The sequence below is a fragment of the Lissotriton vulgaris genome, chromosome 7 (assembly GCF_964263255.1).
Source record: "Lissotriton vulgaris chromosome 7, aLisVul1.2, whole genome shotgun sequence".
Classification (NCBI taxonomy): domain Eukaryota; kingdom Metazoa; phylum Chordata; class Amphibia; order Caudata; family Salamandridae; genus Lissotriton; species Lissotriton vulgaris.
The window spans coordinates 475898332-475924273 of NC_141695.1; the positions used below are offsets into that span (position 1 = coordinate 475898332).

At 45.8% G+C, this 25942-nt stretch overlaps 1 protein-coding gene across 1 annotated transcript in view; it reads left to right on the top strand.

Moving 5' to 3' along the window:
* The window catches only part of LOC147701907 (olfactory receptor 1f45-like), a 33107-nt gene extending 7402 nt beyond the window's left edge, over positions 1 to 25705 (top strand). Inside the window, exons 3-5 of the mRNA XM_086929387.1 lie at positions 18470 to 18570; positions 24175 to 24274; positions 25580 to 25705. Of these exons, the coding sequence (XP_086785513.1) occupies positions 18470 to 18570; positions 24175 to 24274; positions 25580 to 25705 (327 nt within the window). The remainder of the gene's footprint in view (positions 1 to 18469; positions 18571 to 24174; positions 24275 to 25579) is intronic.
* The last annotated feature ends 237 nt before the right edge of the window (positions 25706 to 25942 follow it).

The following is a 25942-nucleotide window of genomic DNA, read 5'->3' on the forward strand; positions in this document are numbered from 1 at the left end:
GTGGTCGTTGAATTCAGTGAGGCCAGGTTTGTGTGCAAAGTGCAGCGGTGCCCTCTGCGCTGCCTTCAGGTCACAGCACCACCGGCGGTCTTGGTGCCGGCAGCAGGCTGTTGTTTCCCTCTGTGGCAACTGAGACATGTGGTCTCAGAGGGAGTACCCAGAGGAAGTTGAAGTCTTTGCAGTTCCTGCGACTTCTTGAAGAGGAGGCAAGTTCTACCTCAAACCGTTGGAGAAACTCAAATAAAGAAGTTGCAGAAAGTTCACCCCAGTCAGTCCTTTCTCTGCCCAAGACAGAAGCAGCCACGGAAGGTGAACACAGCAAAGCACACAGCAAAGTGGTAGTTCCTCCTCACAGCTTCTCCAGCTCTTCTTATTGGCAGGTTTCTGAGTCCAATCTTTGACTTACATGAAGAAAAGGGAAGGTTCAGACCTGGTAAGTGGGTGCACTTGTCCAGTCAACATGCCAGTAAATATTGTGCACAGACACTGCAGTGGCAGGTCTGAGATACCTTTATAGGGCTACTTTTGTGGGTGGCACAATCAGTGCAGCAGGCCCCCTAGTAACATTTGATTTACGGGCCCTGGCATTCTCAGTGCACCTTACTAGGTGCTTATCAGTAAATGAAACATGTCAATACATAACATCATTTACAGTAGGAACACTTGCACTTCAATAATGAACAGGAGTGAGAAAGTGTTAAGAGACACTAAGCCAGCAAAAACAGAATCAAAACCAGTAAGTCAAAAAGTAATGAGGCAGGGGACACATGCCAAAAGATGTCAGGTCTAACACTGCCTTGCAGTGCAGTTTCGCCCCTCTTCGGTCTACAGAGTACCATGACATATCAAAAGAGGTTGTGAGAGAAAATTAAATCTGCAAGTCCCAGAACGATACGTATTCAACTTATGGGTCAACCAGAATTGTCATATTTTTCTGGTTCAGCTCAGGAGCAGAGCCCAGGCCTCTTGTCACTCTGCTGTGATAGGTTAATTACATTTCTCTCCAGTAGCAGAAACATAGGTTGTCCCACACAAAATGAGCAATTGACAGTGCTTCACTCAGCTCCTAAGGCAGTGGGGGGTGGGGTTGAAGGACCTGCATCAATCCATCAGCTGTCCCGCAGTACCAGGGATTGGCCTGCCCAAGCACAATGAACAAAAGAGGAAGTCCAGCCCTCTGGAGCTAACACAGCAGCGTGCTCCACTTTGAAGATATTGGGAGAAAGGCCCTGGTAGTTTTATCAGCAAAGGGTGGAGTTGCAAAACCCCAAAAAGATGTGATTAGTGACATCTGCATGATGGCATCTTTAACTATTCCAGCATGCTATGCAGAAGGGTTGGGGTAGGGGTGGAGAGGTGACATGGTACCCTAGGATTGGTCAGCAGTGTCTGAGTTCCAGAACCTTTCCACTCCCCTTTAAAACTCTTTCAGAAGAGCGTTATTGGTGCTATTTTACTGCACTGGGGCTGCCATGGGCAACTGGAAGAAGGACCCCACTGATGCCCAGAAAGGACTCGTGAGACCAGGGGGTCTCCCCTAGGACCAGTGAGGCTGGCCCTCTACTCAGAGGACAATTTGAGGTAAAGTCCTGGACTTCTGCACATAGAGACAAAGACCAGGAAGATGGTTGGTGCAGAGAGCAGAAAGAACCAGCTGTAATAAGGACTGGCTAGAACTCACCAGCAGGAGTACAATGAGCCCAGGCTCAACCCAATGGAGCCAAAGTTATAGCATTCTGAAAATTGGCGACAGTTGACCCCGATTAGCAGTGCATATGGTTCTCTACACGCAGTTTTAAACTTACCTCCAGGGTGGGCCAATGCAAGGGGTTTGCACATGACGATATGGTCCTGTTAGAAAGAGATAATTTTACCGATTCACCCCCATGTGTTGCTGAATGATACCGGTGTTAACCGACTCTGACTGTACCCTGTGCTCTGCTAACCAGGCCCAGGGCCAGTGCCATGTGTAAAAAGGTACATGTAATCGGATACACTTACAATTGGCAATGACAGACCCTAACGTTCCCTAGTAGGTAATAGCGACAGGTGGTGTAAACTACCTATAAGTCCCTGGCATATAATAGGGCGCGTGAGTTTAGAGGCCCAGCAGATTTCCGGCACTTGCATGTGTGTGTAGCTGTGTGCCTGCTGTCCTTTTAACTGCAAAAAGAACAATTGGTGGACAGAATGCAGAACAATGTCATACATTCACCCCAGTACAGAGATCGGGCCTAAATCCGTAGTTCTTTGCTCCCTATGCCATTCCAGTTTGAATCCAGCCATATGCAATCAGTCTTGACCCTGAGCCCAATGGGAATAGTCCAGCCCGAACTGTCATGCAAGGTCCTCCCTGGACTGGAAACAAGCACCCTAGGACCAGTTGTGGAATTTCACCCCTCATTAGCCAGGATAGTTTGACTCCAGAGGCATGGAGAGCACTGGACTCATGTCTGGGCATTCACGTCCCACTCAGGTTGACAAATGCAAAAAGAACAATTGATGGACAGAATGCAGAACAATGTCATACATTCACTCCACTACAGATATCTGGGCCTAAATACGAAGGGGCAGATTTATGAGGCCCTTGCGCCACGTTTACGCCGCTGTTGCGTCACGCAAGGCGGCGTAAACGTGGCACATCCCTACAAACGATTTACAACATGACGCATCTAGGCAGATGCGTCACGTTGTAAAGCCCTGCGCCGCTTGTGGGCGTTCCGGCACAGGGTGGGCGTTCCGGGGCAGGTGCGCCTCGCAAAAGTGGCTGAGTGAAATCTATGAGATTTCACTCAGTCACTTTTAAGCCAATGCTGCGTCAAAAACCTTTGCCTGCTTGAAGGCGTAGGTCTTGACGCTGCACTGTTAAAATGGGGCACCCCTGAGCCTTGCTGGAGCTGCGTCACGCTTGCGACGCAACTCCAGCAATGTGCCATATTTCCGGCACAGATGCGTCACGCATCTGTTCCGTTTTTGCACCATGGCTGGCGGAGCTGTGGCGCACTGTGGAGCATGTTACCTGGCGCATCCCTGGGGATGCGCCAGTTAACATAAATCTGCCCCATAGTGTGTTTGCTCCCCATGCCATTCCTGTTTGAATCCAGCTATATGAAAATCAGTCTTTACCCTGCGTCCAATGGGAACAGTCAAGCCCAAACTGCCAGGTCTGGACTAGAAACAAGCATCCTAGGACCAGTTTTGGGGGTTCACCCCTCATCAGCCAGGATAGCTTGACTCCAATGGCATGGAGAGCATGCACTGCTTCCAGTACAGAGTACATAATTTCAGTTGGTGGGAGGCGGCAGGGTCCCACACACAGGTACCATCGCTTTCCCTTGCAGAGAAGCAGCTTGAGTCCCAACAAGCTTTGATAGCTTAGGAGCAGAATAAACTAGAATTAGCTAAGGGGCAGCAGAAGGGGAAGAAAACGAGAAAATGGTGGTTGCGATAATTATAAATTGATTGAGATGTCCAGGGGTGGTGGCGTGAATCCCTGCAGCCCAAGGGAATATACCCAGGCACACGGAGGGGGATGAAACTGACAAATGGCTGAAGGCATTTGAAAGGGCCCTTGAGTTGTGTGGGTCTACCATAAGCATTGTGGTTCACTCTTGTGGGAGCTGGTCCCAGAAGCTGAGAGGGATAGGCTCCTGACCCTGCAGGGGGGTGAAGCAAAATCCTACTCCCACATGTGGCAATGCTTAGTCAAGAAGTTTGATCTGACCCCAGGAATAGTAAAGGGTTGGGTCCAGGGACACCGAGAAGGTAAGCACACAGTAATGGGTGGACTTTGTTGACAGCTCAGTGAAGGCACTAGAAGGTTTGATTGGTGGCAAGCAAATGAACATATAGGGATTGTATAATTTGTTTTAAAAGAGAACATTTTGACTCATTGTATACAAGAGAAGTTGCACCAATCTCTTGTGGACTTTAAGCTGACTAAACCGAGAGAGCTGGAGCAGTTAGCTTATGAGTGGGTGAGAACCCGGGTTTCTAGTTAGCACCAGAAGGGTAATGAAAGAAAGGGAGGATAGACCCCCTTCCCCAACAAGGGAAAGCTCAGTGGAAAGAAGGTCAAAAACAGAAGTAGTACTCAAGAGCTCCTCAAAAATAGGAACAGGGGCGGTTGAGCCAATCCAAGTTCAAGGGGGATGGTAATCAAGGGAAGAATGGTAGATTTTTTGATCCCTAAATGCGGGAAAGTGCTTTGACTGTAATCAGCCAGGGCACAAGAAAGGAGATTATGTATGGTGGGCAGTACTCGGGGATTGCTAGTTTAAGTGTGGGGGTAGACACTACCCCAGATATGGGTAGGGAAGTGACAGAGGAAAGTGTGCCTGGGTGTGGTGGCTTTTGCAACCCTGGCCACCCTACTTCCAAGCATGGATAAGTGCAGCCAGAGGCCTACCATCAATGGAAGTGAGGTCGTGGCTCTGAGAGACACAGGAGTAAGTGACACTATGGTCATGGACACACTGGTGTCTGAAGAGCAGGTCCTACCTGGTGAGTTTTATAGTGTGACTTATGCAGACAGCAGGACCAACCTCCATCCCATGGCTATGCTTGGTTTAGAATAAGAGGTTTGACAGGCCCTATGGAGGTAGTTGTGTCTCCTGCACTCTCAGCACATTGTTTGCTAGGAAGCAATCTTGAAGCATTTGAATGGTCAGAGGTGGAGAGAGGTCTCCATATGAGAATATTGGGACTCCCTGAATGGGTATATGATGTGACCAGGTCACAGGCTCACCAGAAGGGAAATATTGAACACTTGGACCCTGAAACAAGGGGCCAACCATCCATGAAAAAGGGCACTGGGTCTGGTAAGCCGGACTAGGGAATTCTAGAGGTGCAGAAGGATCTGACCCAGAGCAGGAGGATTTGGCCTCTGAGGAATGGACGCCATCCCTGCCAGAGCTGTCGAATTTGGCAGAACCTACATAAGTCAGTGGACCCTCCAGAGTGGAGTTTTGTCTTTGGCAGATAGACTATCCCACCCTTGAGGGCTTGTGGTGGATTGCCTTAAAGCAAGAGGAAGGGGATGGCAGTAGGCTCTGCAGATTCTACTGGTAAGATGGAATGCTCTTGGCTGAGGCCAGAAACCTAGAGGAGGGGTCCACCAGGAGATTGGTGGTGCCCCAGATTGTACAGAGGGTTCAACCTGACTTTGAGTCATGATATCCCCTTGGCAGGTCATTTGGGGGAGAGAAAGACTTGGAATAGGTTGGTGAATTATTTCTATTGGCCCTGTATGTCTGAGAAAGTAACTGAGTTCTGTAGCTCCTGTGTCACCAGTCAGTCCAGTGGCATGACAGGAGAAAAGTCAAAGGCTCCCTTGATACCATTGCCAGTGGTTAGCACTCCCTATAAGAAGGTGGGGGCATTGTTGGTCCCCTAGACCCACCCAAATGCGTTGGGAATAAATATATCCTGGTAGTGTTGGACCATGCTACAATATACCCTGAGGTAAAACCCCTCAGAACAGTCACTGCTCTTACAGTGGCTAGAGCCCTGCTTGATGTGTTCACTGCAGTGGGTTTCCCAAAAGAGGATGTTTCAGATATGGGTACAAATGTTATGCCCAGCTATCTGAAAGTGATGTGGGATGAATGTGGTGTTACTTACAAGCTCACCACACCATATCACCCACAGAGTAATGATCTGGTGGAAAGATTGAAGGGCATGAACAGTGGCTTGTCCGACAAACTCAGGAGGAGATGGGATGTTCTCTTCACATGCCTACAAGGAGTTCCCACAAAAAGGGGTTGGCTTCAGTCCCTCTGAGCTGTTGTGTGGTAAATATTTGATTTACCGTCCTAATTTCTATGCAGGTAAGTACTTAACAAAAAATAACTCAATCGGAAAGAAAGACGCAGAGTCCGTGGTGTTAGAGTTCTTAGGGGTTTTATTCCTTAAAAAGGAATGGTTCTGGTATCGGATATCGGGTTCCTGACACCACTGGGGTGCAGGAAGGGATAGAGCATACTTTATTGACAAGACATAACTTTTATACTTAATCCATATAGTGGATACCAATACAGTAGGCGTAACAGCTGAGAGAAACGAGATAAAATCACACACGTGTTAGCAATACGTAATCAAGAGGCGTGAACTAGGCGTGAACATAGAGGTGTGGCATGAAAACGTCACATGTAAGTGTCACAAGTAGGTGGGTACAAAGCAGAATGTTGCAATGTCAGCAGAAATCGGAGGCCTGGATGCGCGCGCAGCTGCATGACGTGTGATTGACGTGGAGCTGGAGGGTGCAGGGGACTTGACATTTACACTAGCGGAAGAGACAGAAGTCTGGCATGTCAGATCAACTCGTACCTATATCATATCTGATATCTGATGTTTGGGAACCATATTATCTAGAGGGAAAAGGTCTCCGGGGCAGAAGCTATTCTATACTGACTGTGAGTGCGCGTATAAGCGTCTACGTGTCTGCATGAGATGCGAGGGGGGCATGGGCCTACCATGGTAACGGAGCTATGAATTACTTGCACGGAGACAGTGAGGCCGGGCCCTTTGCTCTGCAGCTGGAAGAATGTTTACTTGAACTAGTAGGCAGGAATGTATGTTTGAGGAGCGGAGCAGATAATTCGAAGGTTGGATGCAGTCTTGGCAGGCAGCAGGCTGAGCTAAGCGCCGTTAGCCGCACAGGGAGTAAGGCAGAGGTCACGGGTACAGAGGCAGCCCAAGCTGAGGCGTTCAGAGTCAGAAGGCAGGAAAAAGGCTCGATGGCAGAATTCAGAGGCCTACTTCGCCAGAGCTGAAAAACGTGTAAAGTACACCACAAAAAGACGTTGGCATGGCATACTTAGGAACGGGCTATTCAACCCGTTCAGGGTGGATCTGAAAGAGGACATGTTAACGTTGGACGCAAATGTATTTGCGTCTTCATAGCTGGCACGGGAGGGAAGTTACATGCACTTTAAGCTGGTACATGGAGACGGTGGGGTACACGTTAGGGAACATTTCTTGACCATAAAATTTATATTTCCTCATTCCCTCCTTGTTCCCTACGGACCCTTCATGATATATCGATCCTCATGAATCGATCAGTCTGTTCTTGTAACATCATTTGCTCTTCTCTCTTCTTTTCGCGTTTTGAGTGAAAACTGGAATGTGCAATACATGACGTGGCGCACAGACCACAAATCGCCGGCCCACACTGTAGGCACAGGCAGCAACTGAATATTATGACAAGGGCAATGCCTAGGAAGGATAGGATCTTCCATCCCCAAGCGGTCAACGTTGTCCAGAACCAACCGGACCAAGTCCAGGTGCCTGGATTCTGATGTATTAAACTTGCAATTTTATGAAGACGTGTAATAGCTTTATATACCGTTGGCGCATTTTCTGGAATGAAAACACAGCAACTTGACCCGATGACCTTACAAGCTCCGCCCCTATCTGCTAGGATGACGTCAATAACGAGACGATTTTGGAGAACAACAACCCGCATGGCAAATTGCTCCTCTGTTAAGTTGCCTAGAGCGGAGGTAGTTTCATTCACTACTGCTTCGAGTGTTCTAGTTAATCTTCGTATCAGTTTACTATTTTGGACGGGACCTGTGAAGAAAAAGAATCCTTTATTGAAATCTGTGTATTGTTCCCATGCCGTTTCAGTATAGTCGACAATCGGGAGATCTCTTCGGAGTCTATTCTTTACTAGATTTGTATTTCTGTGATAATCAGGAGGGGCTAGAAAAACAGGTGGCAGAAGGAATGCAATGTAACAGGTACCATCCCAATCTGGAGGTAAGCGTATGTATGCGGTATGGCCACACACAAAGTAGGAATGGCGAGTAGCTCTAAAGGAAGACTTGCCTTGATCACTGAATTCGACCACAGTAGTACATTTACTATGACCTAAGTGTACTGAACCCTTCTTACTGACACATAAGTCACCGGTGACTGGTAATACTGACATAGCAGGGAGAACTGGTGCAGCTTCGGATTCAACAGTAAGAATCATAAGGTTAATTGTATAATTACCTAATCCATACACTTCATTTTCTAGATCAGTTCCTATTCTAGTGGGTAGTCCCTTCTTGTCGGGATAACAGGCGTTAAGCAGAACTAAGTTCAAGTTTCCCCAAACCCAGTTTCCTTTGAAAACAGCAATATCAGGATCTAAGGAATTAATTATTCTAAACCATGCTCCACATGAGCCATTGTGTGTGAATGGATACGGAAAGAGGGGCAGAACTCCCTTGTATTTCTGATAGGGGGGGAGTCGGCCACATATCCAACAGTATGTAGCATTATTAGTCTGATGGGAGTGATGTAACATACTAATGAATGTGTTGTTGCGCAGCGCAAGTCTGTAAGATAATTCATGAGGGGGTAATTCACTAAAAGAATGTTCGGCAGTGACATTGTAAGCAGATTGTTCACGCTTGAAAATAGGGTAGTATATAGGCAGTAGTATACTAACAACAATAATCAAAAGACTTAGAAAAAACATAACCAATAATGTCACTATACAGTGACTACGGAGTGATTTGCAATATGCATGTTTCTTGAATTGTCTCTCTCTCTCTCTATCTCGATCTAGGGGATACATGTCAGAAACTATTTAACCGATTCACCTAGGGGAGGACTTAAACAATTAAACTGTCTGACTTGCTAGATCGTAATTTCTGTTTGTACTCCTCTTGGGGAGTATTCTCTCTTTTGGGAAGTTTAAAGTCACTAATATCGAGGCAGTCCTTTGAGGGGGTGGACGAGTCAGTCTCTGGCAACAGTTCATTACATTTCTTAATATGACTCGTGTGGATCCACCCCTTTCGTCCTTCCACCTTGATCGCGGTCCTCGTGGTAAGAAGGACGATCTTCGGCTCTTTCCAGCGGGGCTCCAGCGGGCTTTTCCTGTCAAAGTTGCGAATTACCACAGTATCCCCTGGACGGACATCATGCGGCTTTACATCAGTGTTGTCGGGGAAGGCTGCAGCAACCTGTGAACGACATGATTGGAGTGCAGACATCAAGGAGGCAAGGTAATCTGTCAGCATATTACAATCAACATCGGTTATTTTCTTAGGCATGGGCGTCCCCCACATATTCGGTGGTCTGCCAAAGACCACTTCATACGGGGATAGTCCTGACCTCGAATGGGGGACCATTCTCATATAGAACAATGCAACTGGTAGGGCGACTATCCAGTCGACCCCTTTCTCTTTACAGATTTTAGCAAGGCGTGTTTTCAGTGTCTGGTTATGCCTCTCCACAAGGCCAGCGGCCTCGGGATGTCGGACACAGTGGAATCTCCACTGATATCCTAGCAAAAGGGAAACTTGTTTCATGAGCTCGGATGAGAATGGCTGTCCGTTATCTGAGTACACGACACGAGGCAAGCCGTATCGTGGGAAAAATTCTCGAACCAGCTGCCTGGCAGTGGTCGGGGCAGTGTAATCTGAGACTGGATATGCTTCGGTCCAACGGGAAAGTGCACAAACAACTACGAGGACATACTTGAATCCTCGACAACGGTCCATCTGGATATAATCCATCTGGAGGACTTCAAAAGGGTGATCGGGAGGATGAAATCCACCTTGCTCTACAGGGACGCTTTTACCTGGATTGAACTGACAACAGATCATGCAAGTACGCACTTTCTGTTTTGCTGCTGCTCGTAAGTGTTTGTTGTACCAGAGATTCTGTAAACTGTCTAGCATAGCTTTTTCTCCTAGGTGTGCTGGACTATGTGCTGTATTTATTATGACTTGAACCATAGAGTCGGGGAGAAACCATGTAGATTTTCCCTTCGTCATCCATCCTTGATCTGTCTGGATCCCTCCTAGTTCAGTCCATTTCTTTATTTCATCTGGAGTAGCGTGTGTCTGAATATCGATTACATCTAGTGTGGGATCCCTAACTGTCATGCACTGTGTCGGTACTATTGTCTTTGTCACATCAGTTGTCTGGGTGTGAGTCAATGCTGTATGTTTTGCTGTTTGGTCTGCCAGATCGTTACCCTGGGAAACGGAATCTGTAACTTTAGTATGTGCTTTACACTTCATGATGGATATGCCTGAGGGCAGATGTATTGCTTCTAATAGTGCTTGAATGAGGGGACCGTGTTGGATCTTGGCACCGTGAGAGGTCAAGAAACCTCGTTCTTGCCATAACACTCCGAAGTCGTGTACGACTCCGAAAGCATAACGTGAATCTGTGTATATGTTAACATTTCTGTTCTTGGCTAGTATACAGGCTCGGGTCAGAGCGATGAGCTCTGCTGCTTGAGCAGACAGTGTATCAATCCGATATGTTTCTTTAACTTCAGTTTCAGTGGTCACTGCATACGCGGCCACTAATTCTCCTGTGTTTGTTCTCATACATGAACCATCCACATAAAGTGTCAGGTCTGGATTTGTCAGTGGAACATCTGTTAAGTCTCGTCGGGGCTTTGTAACTGCATTAATGATCTCTATACAATCATGCGGGGCTGAATTTGTCATAATCGAAGGTAACAATGTTGCCGGATTCAGAAGGTTGCAGCGTCTGATTTCTATGTGTGGCTGGAATAGCGTCAATTCATAACCTGTCAGTCGTGCTATAGTCAAGTGTTGAGTCTGGGTTCGGTTTAGAAGAACCTCTACAGAATGTGGAACTTGTACTGTTAATGGATGTCCTAAGACAATTGAATCGCTCTGTCTGATTGCTAGGGCTGTCGCTGCAACTGACTTTAAACACGCAGGCAGGGCTTGGGCTACTGAGTCCAATGTACTTGAAAAATAAGCGCAAGGCTTATGTGATCCTGCTTGATCTTGAGTGAGGACAGACAACGCTGTACCATCACGTTCTGTGACAAAAAGTGTAAAAGGTTTGCTGTAACATGGTGTCGCTAAAACTGGTGCTTGACATAAAGCTTTCTTTAATTCCTTAAAGGCCTGTGTATGTTCCTGAGTCCAAGGAAGGGCAGTCGAAGTCGCTGCCTCCTGTGTTGTTAACTGAATGAGTGGTTTAGCTAGAAATGCATATTGAGGAATCCATTGTCTGCAGTACGAGGTGAGGCCTATAAAGGCCCGTACTTCCTTTTGTGTCTGGGGTTGTGGCATATTTACAATTAACTGAATGCGGTCAGGAGTAAGCTGTCTCCCCACTTTGGACAGCAAGTGACCCAAGTACACAACGTGCTGAACACAGAATTGCAGCTTCGAAGGAGACACCTTGTGTCCCTTGTCGGCCAGAAAATGTAAGACTATCAGTGATGCTTGTTCGCATTCGGGTTCACTTCGTGCGGTGATCAGCAGATCATCGACGTATTGCAGTAAAGCTGTGTTAACTGGCATTTGAATACAATCAAGTTGTCTTTTCAGTGCTTGACTATAGATGCTGGGGCTTTCTGTGAATCCTTGAGGTGCGCGTGAAAATTTGAAACTTCGTCCATTTAAACTGAATCCGAAGAGATATTGGCTCTCTGGATCAATGGGCACACTGAAGAAAGCGTTCTTGAGGTCAATTACAGTAAAGAACGTTGCTTCTGAATCAATAGCAGTCAATAGGGAAGAGATGTCGGGGACCACAGGGTACTGTGGAACAATGCATTTATTCAGCTCTCGTAAATCAATCACCAGCCGATATACTGGCGGTGCATTGGGATCAGTACGTTTAAGAATCGGAATGATAGGAGAATTACAGATATTGGAGTCTGTTTCTACGACCACTCCTTGGGCAATGAGCTCTTCAATGATTTCCAGTAAAGCCACTACAGCATCGGGTGGTAACTTGTATTGTCTTATTCTCGGCAAAACAACTCCTGGTTTGAGTGTAACACGGTATGGTGTGATGTGCATGCAACCTACATCAGTTGGGCCTTGTGCCCACAGGTGCTTCGGTACATTTTTCAATCTGACATCAAACTCTCGTAATACATAGTGACCCTTAAAGTCACGCTGAAAAAGTCTAACTCCTTCCGGAGAACAACATATCACAGCTCCTAGAGCCTTCAATGTTTTGATACCTAACAAGTTTTCTGGACATGATTTCGTGAGTAACAAGTCTGTAACACGTGATAATGGACCCACAGCCAGGGGGACTGGTTTCGATACCTCATTTACAATAGGTTGTCCTGAAAAACCAAGGGAAACATTCTGTGAGCCTGAGAGGGGTGCCCCTGGGACTTCATTATGGCTGATTGTTGTGCGGCTTGCCCCTGTGTCAATTAAAAACTTTCTGTCTTTTCCCAATACTTGACTGTGTACATAAGGACCCTCTTGATCTACAGGAATCTCAATAAGAGGCAAGCCAACCTCCCTCTCCAGGCTGTTTCATGTGTATCGCTGATAGTCGGGATAATCAGATTGGGCATACTGGTTCATCTGTCGTGAAACTTGCTGTGTCGCGGCAATGGGCTGTGGCTGTGGCTGTGATACCGCTGCGGTCTGTGCTGTATGTGGTGGAGCATGCATAGGTTGTGAATTCTGTGAAGTCTGTTGCTGGCCCTGGTCTTGTCTAGGTGGGTGCGGTCTTTCTTTAGTTTTACCTGTTGCTATATTGTGTTTCAGAACTGGGCATTCATGTACGTAGTGACCTGGCTGCTTGCAATAGTTGCATGTCCCTTTAACGGGAGCTGCTGCATTACCTGTCTGGGTCGTACCCTTTCTCTGGCCGTCGGCTGGAACCGACTGGGCCACTAACATTTTCATTTTAGTGTCTTTCATACGTCTCTGTTCGTGATCCTGTTCTTCTCTAATTCTGTTCTGGTGGTATTGTAACATTTGTAACATCTGGGATGGCGTATTTGCTTGCCATGTACTTTCAACTTTATATACACGGTTTTTAACTGCTGCCAGGGAATTCTCGACTAACTTTGATACAAAAAGATGCGGGTACGACTCGCTACCCGGTTTTAGGCCACTATTAATAATGAAACATTTCTCGAATCTTGAATAGAAGTCACTGGTATCCTCATCGTGTTTCTGTTTACAGGCTGAGTGGCGTCCCAGTCCTCCTTTTTAGTTGCCAATAATCTTGGCAAGACCTGTACTATTAAACCTGGTAATGCTTTTGCTTTATCCCCAAGGCCTAGCCCTGGAGTACGAATTCTTTCCTCGTCCTCTATTTCTGTCCATATAATCCTTTTGTCTCCCACCTCCCATTCCTTTTCCTTGAATTTCTCGTAGATGCCCGTGGGCAGCAGTACCTTTAACAATTTCATAATATCTGTATATGTATATTCTCCCATGAGTAACATGTCTTTAAGTTCTCGGTGAAAACCTGCAGGGTCTTTATCATGACAGGGTACTAGTTTCTTCATTTCTAACAATTCTAACTTGGCCAGGGGTGTGTATACGTACACACGTTTCAGGGTATTATCGGCGCCCATAACTGGGTGCACTTCTCGTAACGGATTCTGCCTGTCAAAATGCTCAAAATGACACATTTTTCTTTCTGGTGGCTGAGCTGGAACATATTGTGGGCCTAAGAAAGCGTTATATTTACGTCGTTGTTCTAGAATTATTTGAATTAATCGGGTACTTAGGCCTCTCCATCTATTCATGAGTAGTGCTTCTAATGTATCAGGTAAGGGACCTGGATCAGAATGTTGTTGTCTGTATTGCGTGATGAGATGCTGAATCATGTATATACCAGCTAATTTCTGCTCGTCTGGGGAAAGGTTCAGAAATGTCTGTGCTACTGTGTCATCATTGTACGTGTTAGTATTGTCAGCCCATAGTACTGCTGACCGGGCTAATTCTTGTTCATCCATAGAATTGAGTACATAGCACCCCATTTGTTCTTGAAGCATTTTATCGGTAACTTGAAACAGATGTTCAGGAGAACTTGGTTTTGATATGCCAGAGAGAAAAACTCTCTTGCTTTCTGGACGAATGCCTTTCCTAAGGTAATTTCCCCTACCTACATACGCTATTGTATCTGTAGTCGTTTCTGGTTCTTCAGGTCCTTCCTCCTCCTCGGAGGAGTCATTTTCTTTTTCGTGTATTTCTATTACTGCTTTTCTGATTTTCTTGTACATGCTTGATATACAATTCTGTCTATCATGCTTTCCCTCGGATATATTTTGACCCCACTTGTTTAGTGCTTCCATTTCTTCCTGGTCTACCCCAGGTCTGTCTCGGTCTCTTATTAAACAATTTATGAAAAAGCGTAATATATATGCTTGAGTGTCAACTTTCTGGTGTGCCAGGGCCTCCTTAATGCTATCGGGATTTTCTCCAGTCTGGACAAAATGATATATACTATCTAGGTGATCAGTCATCCCTGGGAATAACACTAGGTAATCTGTAGCTTGTCGCAAGCGTAGTGATGCTATCAACATCCTATCGTCTTTACCGGGTACTGGATCGTATCTGCAAACTGGAAGGGGTTCTTTGAATATGTCGGGACGGGGTGACTGGAGTGTGTGGTGTTTCGGCAGGTCTCTAAGGTGTAATCTGTGTGTTGCTGGCGGGGTCTGGAGACCCCCTGTCGCACCTCCTGAGCCTGAGGCTTGAGCATTACTTCTCTGTGGAGTCGGTATGTGCACCTGAACTTGTCTCTTACTGGGATCAGGCACAGTCGGATGTGGTATATTAATCTTAGGTGGGGGAAGTGGTGGAGGTGGAGGAACAAGTGGAGCAGGCAGTCGATCGGGAGAACCTTGTTGCGGTAACGGCGGGATATGGTCTGCAGGCGGGTTGCCACCTCCGTCACCGTCAGTAGGCGGGACGCGGGCACGTGGATTGGTGTAAGCGGGTGCTACATCATCTAGATAGGACGCAAGGAATATGTCTTTGGTGGTCCTGTGATTTACTTTAGTCGGAACTAATGGTGATGGCAGATTCTTCGGTATGTCTGAAGTGGCTTCAGGCGAACCCTCGGCCACTAAGTACATGCCATTTACAAGATTGTTTCGCGCGCGGTCTACTTGTTCTGCTTTTACTCGGATCCCTTCATTAACTAATTCGTTTTCTCGGACTCTATCCGACTCTTCTCTATGTCTGTCTTCTCTACGGAGTGCTCTTTCAGCACGTTTATGTGATTCTTTACGCCAAAACTCTATGGCATCTTTCTGAGATTGTCTGGCTTTCTTTTTCCAGAGCGCTTCTTCTACTTTTACGATGCACTCGGCATCCCATGTTCCTGTAACGGGCCATCTGTGTCTCTCGTCTAGGTGCTTGGTATAATCGGCCCATAAATCTAGATACAATATGGCATCTAAGCCATGCTTATGATACATAAAATTTCCAGGAGTGTCCCTAGGGGGGATAGGAATTTCTTCCTCTAGTATCCCTTTCCTAGTTCCTATCTGTTTTAGTTTATTGAAAAACGGCATCTTGTTGCTTAGTACTGGATACTGGATACTTGTTATTTAGTCTGAACACAGCTAGTTACACAAAAACACAATAATGTACATCAAACAGTCACTCATACCACGACATTAATCACATTAATCACATGAAAGACATTTTGAACGTATATCTCTACCCTCGATACTAGATGTACTGCTAAACAGCACAGATACACTGTCGAAAACAGTGCAAGAACTTGAATAACTGATATACTGCTAAACAGTACAGATACACTGTCTAAAACAGTGCAGACCGCGTTTGTGTACCCAAACACGTCTTTACCGGATACATAATAATGCACCCGTCTAGATACGTCCCAGCAATGGTACTCACCGGGAAGCACGGAAACAGAAGGCCTCGGAAAACTCGACTGGACTGGACCGGACTGGACTGGACTCGACTCGACTCGACACGTGGTTACTTCGGAAAACTGGTGGACCTCTTGACACCTCGGACCTTGCTTCTTTCGGCTAGGCTCTGGTCGGGATCCTCCGCACTCCTTACCGCCTCGTCTGGGTGCTGATCGCAGTCTCCGTCACCTCCGTGGGCCAGAGGGAGATACAGGAAATCCTGCGGGTACGCGTAGTGGTCCGTCTTGACTTATGGCAGGGGGCTAAGATTGCAACGCACCAACCGGCGCGTAAGGTGGGGGAGGGGTCCCTATTCGGGCGCCAAAATAATGTGGTAAATATTTGATTTACCGTCCTAATTTCTATGCAGGTAAGTACTTAACAAAAAATAACTCAATCGGAAAGAAAGACGCAGAGTCCGTGGTGTTAGAGTTCTTAGTGGTTTTATTCCTTAAACAGGAATGGTTCTGGTATCGGATATCGGGTTCCCCACACCACTGGGGTGCAGGAAGGGATAGAGCATACTTTATTGACAAGACATAACTTTTATACTTAATCCATATAGTGGATACCAATACAGTAGGCGTAACAGCTGAGAGAAACGAGATAAAATCACACACGTGTTAGCAATACGTAATCAAGAGGCATGAACTAGGCGTGAACATAGAGGTGTGGCATGAAAACGTCACATGTAAGTGTCACAAGTAGGTGGGTACAAAGCAGAATGTTGCAATGTCAGCAGAAATCGGAGGCCTGGATGCGCGCGCAGCTGCATGACGTGTGATTGACGTGGAGCTGGAGGGTGCAGGGGACTTGACATTTACACTAGCGGAAAGAGACAGAAGTCTGGCATGTCAGATCAACTCGTACCTATATCATATCTGATATCTGATGTTTGGGAACCATATTATCTAGAGGGAAAAGGTCTCCGGGGCAGAAGCTATTCTATACTGACTCTGAGTGCGTGTATAAGCGTCTACGTGTCTGCATGAGATGCGAGGGGGGCATGGGCCTACCATGGTAACGGAGCTATGAATTACTTGCACGGAGACAGTGAGGCCGGGCCCTTTGCTCTGCAGCTGGAAGAATGTTTACTTGAACTAGTAGGCAGGAATGTATGTTTGAGGAGCGGAGCAGATAATTCGAAGGTTGGATGCAGTCTTGGCAGGCAGCAGGCTGAGCTAAGCGCCGTTAGCCGCACAGGGAGTAAGGCAGAGGTCACGGGTACAGAGGCAGCCCAAGCTGAGGCGTTCAGAGTCAGAAGGCAGGAAAAAGGCTCGATGGCAGAATTCAGAGGCCTACTTCGCCAGAGCTGAAAAACGTGTAAAGTACACCACAAAAAGACGTTGGCATGGCATACTTAGGAACGGGCTATTCAACCCGTTCAGGGTGGATCTGAAAGAGGACATGTTAACGTTGGACGCAAATGTATTTGCGTCTTCATAGCTGGCACGGGAGGGAAGTTTCATGCACTTTAAGCTGGTACATGGAGACGGTGGGGTACACGTTAGGGAACATTTCTTGACCATAAAATTTATATTTCCTCAGTTGTTTGGAGACCCTGTAAGGGGCCCTGGGATCTCACATTGCAGAGTACATGTACAAAAATGAGTAGGGTTATTCAAGCACAATAGCCTGAAATGGACCATGTGCATAGGGATGTATGTCGTTACAACGCATGCCTTTACGTCACAACTTTTACAACGCAAGTCGTTACAACGACTAGCGTTCGGGGGCGCTGGACAGTGAATAGTTTAATTTACTATTCCAACTCCAGTCCCCGTGGATAGTAGGGAAGGTGTTGGATAGTAAATTAAAACTATTCCCAATCCTAGAGCGCCCCCCAGCGCGAGTCGTTGTAATGACTTGCGTTGTAAAAGTTGCGTCGTAAAGGTACTGTGTTGTCAAAGTTGCGTTGTAAACACTGTTCCCCGTGCATAGCTGATGGATATTACACTAACTGCACCAAAATTCTGATAAATATATTTCCAACTTTTATACACAATGAAACAAAAAACAAAATTCTCAAATTAGTTTACCCATGAATTTTCATTAGCTTTCAAAAAGCAATAGTTTTCATAACATGTCATTGGGTTGAGTACAAAAATCATTACATTATGACAATTTGTACAAACAACATGGTTTTCACAATCATAACATTATTACAGCTGTTTACACTCAAGTCTATACCAGTGAGGATTGTGGTTTTGAACTTTCTGCTAACACCCAGGCGTTCCATGTTCCTTCAGGATTTTATATAAGGAGCTTGTGGCCAGCAGTTGAAATACGCTGGGTATCGGCATTTCTTGAGGTTTCTATGGCTCCTGAGGATGGGACACGAGGTCCCGAAATGCATTGGGCCGAAGGTCACCATTTGCCACTTTCTATCCCAACATTGTAATAATGTTATGATTATGAAACCATGTTGTTTGTACACATTGTCATAATGTTATGATTTTTGTACTCAACTCAATGACATATTATGAGAAACTATTGCTTTTTGAAAGCTAATGAAAATTCATGATGAAACTAATTTGAGAATTTAGTTTTTTTGTTACATTGTGTATAAAAGTTGGGAATATATTTAGCAGAATGTAGGTGCAGTTAGTGTACTTTCCAGCAGCTGTGCACATGGTCCATTTCAGGCTATCGTGCTTGAATAACCCTACTCATTCATGTTCACATGAGGGACTGGCAGCCCTCTTACACTGTGTAGCACGCTTTAGTCAGATTAATTTGTTCACATAAACTGTCAAATCCATCAGATCTGTTTTTAGCACCCTGTGGTGTGCAAGTGCTTATCTTTTTCTTTGTATTCAGGAGTACATGTACAAGCCAGGCAGTAAACTCGAGGCCAGCCAGGAGCTCATGAAGCACTGGTATGATCAAAATGCTGCAATTCCTGAGAATACTTCAGAACAGTTGGTTTAGGTGTTAGAACCAAGGGATCCCAGGGCTTTCCATGACAAGTGGACTGGGCCCTATCCAATCATTGAGAAAAAGGGTGAGGATACCTACCTGGTCGACATAAACACCCCAGTGTGGTAAGTCAGGAATGACAAAACTGATGAAGAATCTTTAGAAAACATCTTCTTTATTTGTAAATAACTTCAGCCATGCCGCAGAGCAGTGCAATCCTCAGGATCCCAATCAGAACTGAGGACAGTTGATCGAATCCTCAAGAACGCACACTCCAAGCATGCAGCCACCAGAACATTTCAAAAATAACATTCTAAAAGACAACAACACAAACCCACTACACCCTGGAACCCTCATAGGGTCCTGCATGTCAATAGATGACAGGGCAGACATGACAATATTACTGGTCACAGATGAGGGGCAAGAGGATGAAACTAAGCCAGTGCTCGACCTCCTCTCCAACAATGTGCAAGATGGGTCAGCGGAGGGAGTGCTATCTCTCCCAAACTGACAGCCAAGCAGTACCGAGACTGGAAGCAGATGCTGGGGCAATTTGCTGGTCTGTTATTTTTGACCCTAGGTGTCAATGATTGGTGTGTGCACCACATAGTCATTGGTGACAGCCCACCTGTCAAAAATAAACAGTACAGGTTGTCTGACCAGGTCAGAGCCAGCATCAAGGCTGAGGTGTCTAAGATGTTGAAGTTGGGGTAATTGAGCCCTCTAACAGTCAATGGGCCAGCCCTTTGGTTTGGCATCCAAACCTAATCCCCAGGGGGTAAAGAAGAAGTTAAGGTTCTGAGTGTACTAAAAAGGACTGAAAGCAGTCGCTAAGACTTATGCTCACCCTATACCTAGAGCTGATGAGCTCATTGATAGGTTAGGGCCTGCCCCGCATCTGAGTACATTTGATTTGGCTTCAGGTTACTGGCAGATTGCCCTCACTGAAGGAGCAAAGGAGAAGTCTGCATTCTCCACACCAGAGGGACATTACCTGTTCATGACCTTTGGCTTAAAGAATGTCCATGCCATTTTCCAAAGGTTCAGTGCAACTTATCTAGATGATATAGGTGTGTATAGTTCCACAAGGGAGGATCACTTACCTCTTCTGAGGGAAGTGCTTCTGGCCATGCAGCAGGTAGGTCTGACTATTAATGCCAGCAAGTGCCAAATAGGACAGAGTTTTATGGTGTACCTGAGCCAACTGGTATAGAGAAGTCATGTACAGCCTCTCCAGGCCAAACTCCAAACCATTTCGGATTGAACAGCTCCTATTAGCCAGACACATCATTCCTTTGGTTTCCTGGGGTACTATAGAATATTTGTTCAGAATTATGGGACCATTGTGACTCCCCCGACAGAACATACTTCAAAAAAAGTACTAAGTGCTAAGAAAGTACAGAAGGCCTTTGACACTCTGAAAGAGGCTATGTGTTCAGCACCAGTGTTACTGGCCCCTGTCTACACAAATTAATTTGTGGTTCAGATAGATGCTTCAGAACAAGGGATTGGGACAGTGCTGGCCCAGGTAAATGAAGAGGGTCTTGATAAGTCAGTTGCCTTTATTAGCAGACAACTTCTCTCCAGAGAGGGACGATGGAGTGACATTGAGAGAAAAATCTTTGCTGTGGTTTGGTCTCTGAAAAACCTGAGACCATACCTGTGTGGTACTCAATTTGTGCTCAAACTAACCACAGACCTTTCAGGTGGTTTATGCAGATAAGGGGTGAGAATCCCACGCTATTGAGGGCATCTATTTTCCTACAAGGGATGGACTTAAGAGTGGAACATAGAGCTGGAAAGGCCCATGCCAATGCGGATGGACTTTTCAGGTTTTTCCGCTTAGCTGATGAGGACTACCAAGGTGTAGGTATGTACTCATCACCTTTTATATGAGGGGGCATGTTGGAAAGTTATAATTTTGCCATGTTCACCCCATTTGTTGCTGAATTATACTGGTGTTAACTGACTCTGACTGTACCCTGGGTTCTGCAGACCAGGGCCAATCCTATGTGTAAAAAGATATATGCATTAGGGTACACTTACAATTGGCAATGGCAGACCCTATAAGTCCCTAATAGATAATAGGGCCAGGGGTTGCAGTCCTGCCTTGGAGCCTCTTTAAAAGTAAATTTTCACAATTGGTATTGACAGGTCCTATAAGTCCCTAATATATACTAGGGCACGGAAGTTTAGAGGTCCAGCAAGTATTTTGCACTTGCATATGTGCAATGCTGAGTGCCTGCTGTTAGTTGAAAGGCAGTACAAAAGGGAGTGGTGATGGACGGAGCATCTGAATCAATCAAACACTCACACCCAGTCAAAAGATCTGAGTTTAATCCATCACCGTTCTTTAGCCCACTCTGCCACCCCAGTTCAGACATGGCTATATGTAAATCGGTCTGACCCTGTGCCTCATGGGAACAGTCCAGCCCAAACTGCCAAGCCATGTCTTCCCTGGACCGGAAACAAGCTACGGAGGACCGGTTTCTGGCATTCCAGCCGTCTTCAGCCGGGCTTGCTTGAATCCAGTGGCAAAGTGAGCAAGGGACTCACGTCTGAGCATACCCTGCCACACTTATGGCGGCCAAAAGCGGTACAAAAGGGGGTGGTGATGGATGGGGCATCTGAATCAATCAAACACTCACACCCAGTCAAAAAGATCTGGGTTTAATCCCTCACCGTTCTTTAGCCCACTCTCCCACCCCAGGTCAGACATGGCTATATGCAAATCAGTCTGACCCTGTGCCTCATGGGAACAGTCCAGCCCGAACTGCCAAGCCATGTCTTACCTGGACCGGAAACAAGCTACCGAGGACCGGTTTCTTGCATTCCAGCCGTCTTCAGCCCAGCTGATTTGCATATAGCCATTGTCTGACCTAGGGTGGTGTGGAGTGCAAAAAAATGATAGATTTAGGCCCAGATCTTTGCACTGGGGTGAATGTAAGACATTGTTCTGCATTCTGTCAATCAACTGTGTTTTTTGCAATTTTCACCCCGGGTGGGCTGGGTGTGCTCAGACGTGAGTCCCAGGCTCTCCACATCACTGGAGTCAAGATATCCAGGCTGAAGAAGGCTGATAGCCGGAAACCGGTCCTTGGATGCCTGATTCCAGTCTAGGAAAGACATGGCTTTATAGTTCGGGCTGGACTGTTCCCATGAGGCACAGGGTCAAGACTGATTTGCATAAAGCCATTGTCTGACCTAGGGTGGAGTGCAAAAAAACGATTGATTTAGGCCCAGATCTTTGTACTGGGGTGAATGTAAGATATTGTTCTGCTTTCTGTCCATCAACTGTGTTTTTTGCAATTTTCACCCCGGGTGGGCTGGGTGTGCTCAGACGTGAGTCCCAGGCTCTCCACATCACTGGAGTCAAGCTATCCAGGCTGAAGAAGGCTGATAGCCAGAAACCGGTCCTTAGATGCTTGATTCCGGTCTAGGAAAGACATGGCTTGGTAGTTCGGGCTGGACTGTTCCCATGAAGCACAGGGTCAAGGCTGATTTGCATATAGCCATTGTCTGACCTAGGGTGGTGTGGAGTGCAATAAAACGATGGATTTAGGCCCAGAACTTTGTACTGGGGTGAATGTAAGACATTGTTCTGCATTCTGTCCCTCAACTCTGTTTTTTGTTAGTTTAAAGGCAGCATGGCTTTGCAGACTGCATTTAAATGTGCACTGTGTTCAAAATTTAATTTGGTGGTATGTGCACTGGAAAAGTGATAATATACCTTATCTTTACATATTAAGTAGCTCCATAGTTTCCCCTAGGTGTCTCAGGGTTAGGGGTCATGTAACTATAAGCAGGGGCCTTATAAAAAGACGGTCTTTAAACCCTGGTGAGGGAAAAACTGCTCATTTAATTTTCGCCATTGTAGATATGTAGCTCCATAGGCTAACATTGCAATATTATATGTAGAGATAAATATTGCTAGTAAAGAAGCCAGATATCATCCAAGGACTTAAAAGACTGGTTTTGTTAAATGCAATAACTTGCCACTGGGAAATTTATCATAACTAGTACAGAAGAGAAGTTATGGACTTTTCTACAAGCCAAAATCCAGCTTTCTAGTGGGTAGCCTTAACAGCTTAGTCCGGCTTCTTTTATAAGGTAATTGGTATAAGTGGTTGACGGAAAGAGCTCTGCAGTTGGGGTGGGTGGGTCCTGGTGATAGGGATGGGTAAATCAAACTGAGGTCAATAAGAGAGCTGGGGAGGAGAGCTAATGAGATGAGTCACACTAAGGGTTGGTTTAGCTAGCTCCTACTCCACCTGAGAGATTTTGGAAGTGCAGTGCTTTGTGAGACAAGAAGATGCCACACTTTGGAGGAAGTTGTCATGCTTTTGTGCGGCATTCAGCATCTCATTGGACAGAGGTGCCCCCAGCTTGTTGCCACAGAACACTAAATAAATATTTGAGAGCTGCATAGTCTCTAACATCTGCTGCCTGAAACTACAAGGAAAAGATGGACTGCCCTGCTGGAATCTACATTTGCACCGAAAGGCCTTCACTCTGAATTACTGCCCCAGCTGCACAATTTGGTGTCACAGCCCTGGGGACTGTGCCTTGCTTCAAGAAAGATTAAGGAGTAGACTCTCTGCAGCTGTAGATTAACACAGCCCACCTGCATCATCTCCAACACGAGATGCCATCCTGGAGTGCGTCCAGTAGGCTTCTAAGGATTTGGCCAGGTGCATTGAGGTAATATTAGTTCAGACCTTCCAGAGACAATCAAGGAGATTCCAGGCCTTTGCATTTGTGCTTTGAACTCTTTGAACCTGCAAAGATACCTTCAGAAAGCGCCTCCTGAAGTTTGGAGAACTTTTGGGGAAAAGCTACATAAGATGACCAAACCGACCTCGAGAGTCAAGCTGACTACCTTCAACCGAAACATAGCCGGGATTTCAGGTTCGTCCAGCGGAAAGCTGCTGAGCTCCGCACTTCCAGGATTTGACTGGGGACTCATGTAAAGTCGGTGAGCCCTCTCTGAACCTGGCATTCTAGGAGGGTCAAGTGCTGGTGGTAGATTGTGAACGTAAAGTTTTGATCGGGGTCTCCTGCTTAGTGAATCCAACCAGGGCTTCATCGCAGTTGCCCTGAAACTTTGACATTGTGTGTTGTGACTTAATTATTTGATGTATTTGTGTTTTTACATGCCTTACACTCCTATCTCCTAAGTTAGGCCTGTCTAACTCTCAAAGGGCGGAGAGCATCGCCCCACAAGCTGCAAGATCAGTAGGCACATCTGTCATTACTATTTTATACAGTCAGCAGCACGGGCTGGTGTGTGAACTTGAGGGCTGGGCTGATTGCAGCATCAGGATTCCTTTGTAAAACAGGCTTGCAGTGCACAGTGTGCATGTCTGATTGGCTGGCTGTCTTGCGATGGCCAGCCTGACATGCACACTTCAGACTGCACAAATAACAGCGGTGTTAACCTGTCATGGATTGCAGGCATAGGCACCTAGGCTCAAAAGGAGCACTAGGTTAGCCTACTCAAACCAATCTTGGCTCTTCTCTCACAGCATGCGAGCAGCTCCAGTTTTGATTAGGATTGTATTGGCTAAGTCAACCTGAATCACCTCCTGTTCAATTTGGTCCAACAGCAAAGCAGCACACACCAGCCTCTCCCTGACACTTCCAGCAGCAGCAAGCTACGCTGTGGCCCGGCAAGCAGCTTCTGGCACAGATCGGGCTGCAGCCTCAGTAAGTGGAGCATGGAGGTCATTTAGCAGGCGGGGGGCAGGGTAGGCTGGGGCTCACAGTGTTGTTGTACTGAAATATAACAAGGCGAGTTCCAGGTGAAGTGTTGACATTTCAATTCATTAAGGAACCTAAAAAGGTGCAGAATATTCCATAACTCATGAGGATGTCAGAAGGTGCAACACACTATGTTGGAAAGGGTGAGTACACAATTCTATTTTAAATTTAACCCAATTACTGTAGCCGAAAAGGTATTCTGTAGCTTTATTTCTGAAATAGTTTAAAGTTATTAATATGCATGTGTAAAATACCGCTGTTCTAGCTTTCAACAGTGTTAGCAGGTGATTACATTTTGGAAGATGAATATGCTTTATCGTTTCAAATTATCATTGCACACTGGCTAGATATGCTTACATTTACCATGAATTGCACAAGAGGGATTAATAAAATATGCAATTCTCTCTTTCTATTATTATCTACAAAAGAGAGCCTACTATTGTGAATTTCTAAAAGACAAAAATGCCTAGGTGAAAAAACACACACACAGTGACTGGACTATATATGTGGTCAAAAAACAAACGGAAAGGAAGCAAGGAGAAGGAACTATCTTCTAAAAGAACCCTCACTCACCCTAGTGGTGACATGCTTAATCATGGGGTTTGCCACAGGAGGGACCAAGTATCCCCCCTGTGTGCTTCGACGCCTGCAACTGCAGCGGAGCTGGTGTTATGATAGTGTGATGAGTGATCTGTGATTAGTGAATTAAAAGATCCCAACTGGACCCCAACAACTTTATTAAAGGGCCAATTGTTCACAATAAATAGTGAGATCACTTAGAGGTTTGAATTAGAACCCTAGTGACCTAGTGTAGGTGGTCAACATGTTTCTGCTGTATATTGCTTTCTCAGCTCAGCTTTCTTCAGGACCAGATTAACAATCAGAAAAAGCCGTCCTCCGGGGGTCCACACACGCTAAGGTGTGCCCACACCATTAGGACAGGAAAGAAAAGACAAAAATTTGATACTCTCCTTTAAATAACTCACAGTTTTACCCGCAGTCAGTGATCCTGCAATTTGCCTGGATACAATCTGTAAATAAACACATGCATTTTAGATGTATCTATGTCCGTTTGTTGACCTACTTTTACTAAAGTTTCTTCTTTATACTACATTTTACTGACTCATATTCAGTCTATTCATAAAGTGTAAGCTGTAATTATGCTGGTTTGCTGCCCTTCTAATTAAAGGCAAGTGTATTAAAGGAGTTTTGTTTTACATTTAAAAACACCCGATACTGGCTTTTGAACAGGCTGTGATCAAAGAAATTGAATCTATTGAGACTCCCAGTCCGTATAAGAATCTAACAGCTGGCGAATTTAAAGCTATACAGTCACTGCAGGAAAACTCTGATATTGTTATAAAGAGTGCAGACTAAGGGGTGGCATTGTCATCCAACACAAAAGTGCCTATGATCAGGAATGTAGGCGATTGTTGAGTAACAAAACCAACTATATCCTGCTGAGAGAGGATCCATCTGAAAGTCTCAAATCAGAAATAATTGAACTTGTAATGTCAGCAGAGCAGGAAGGATGGGTTACCAAACAGGAGGCTGACTTCTTGGCAGTTTCAGAAGGTAAAATACCTTACTTCTACACTCTCCCGAAAACACATA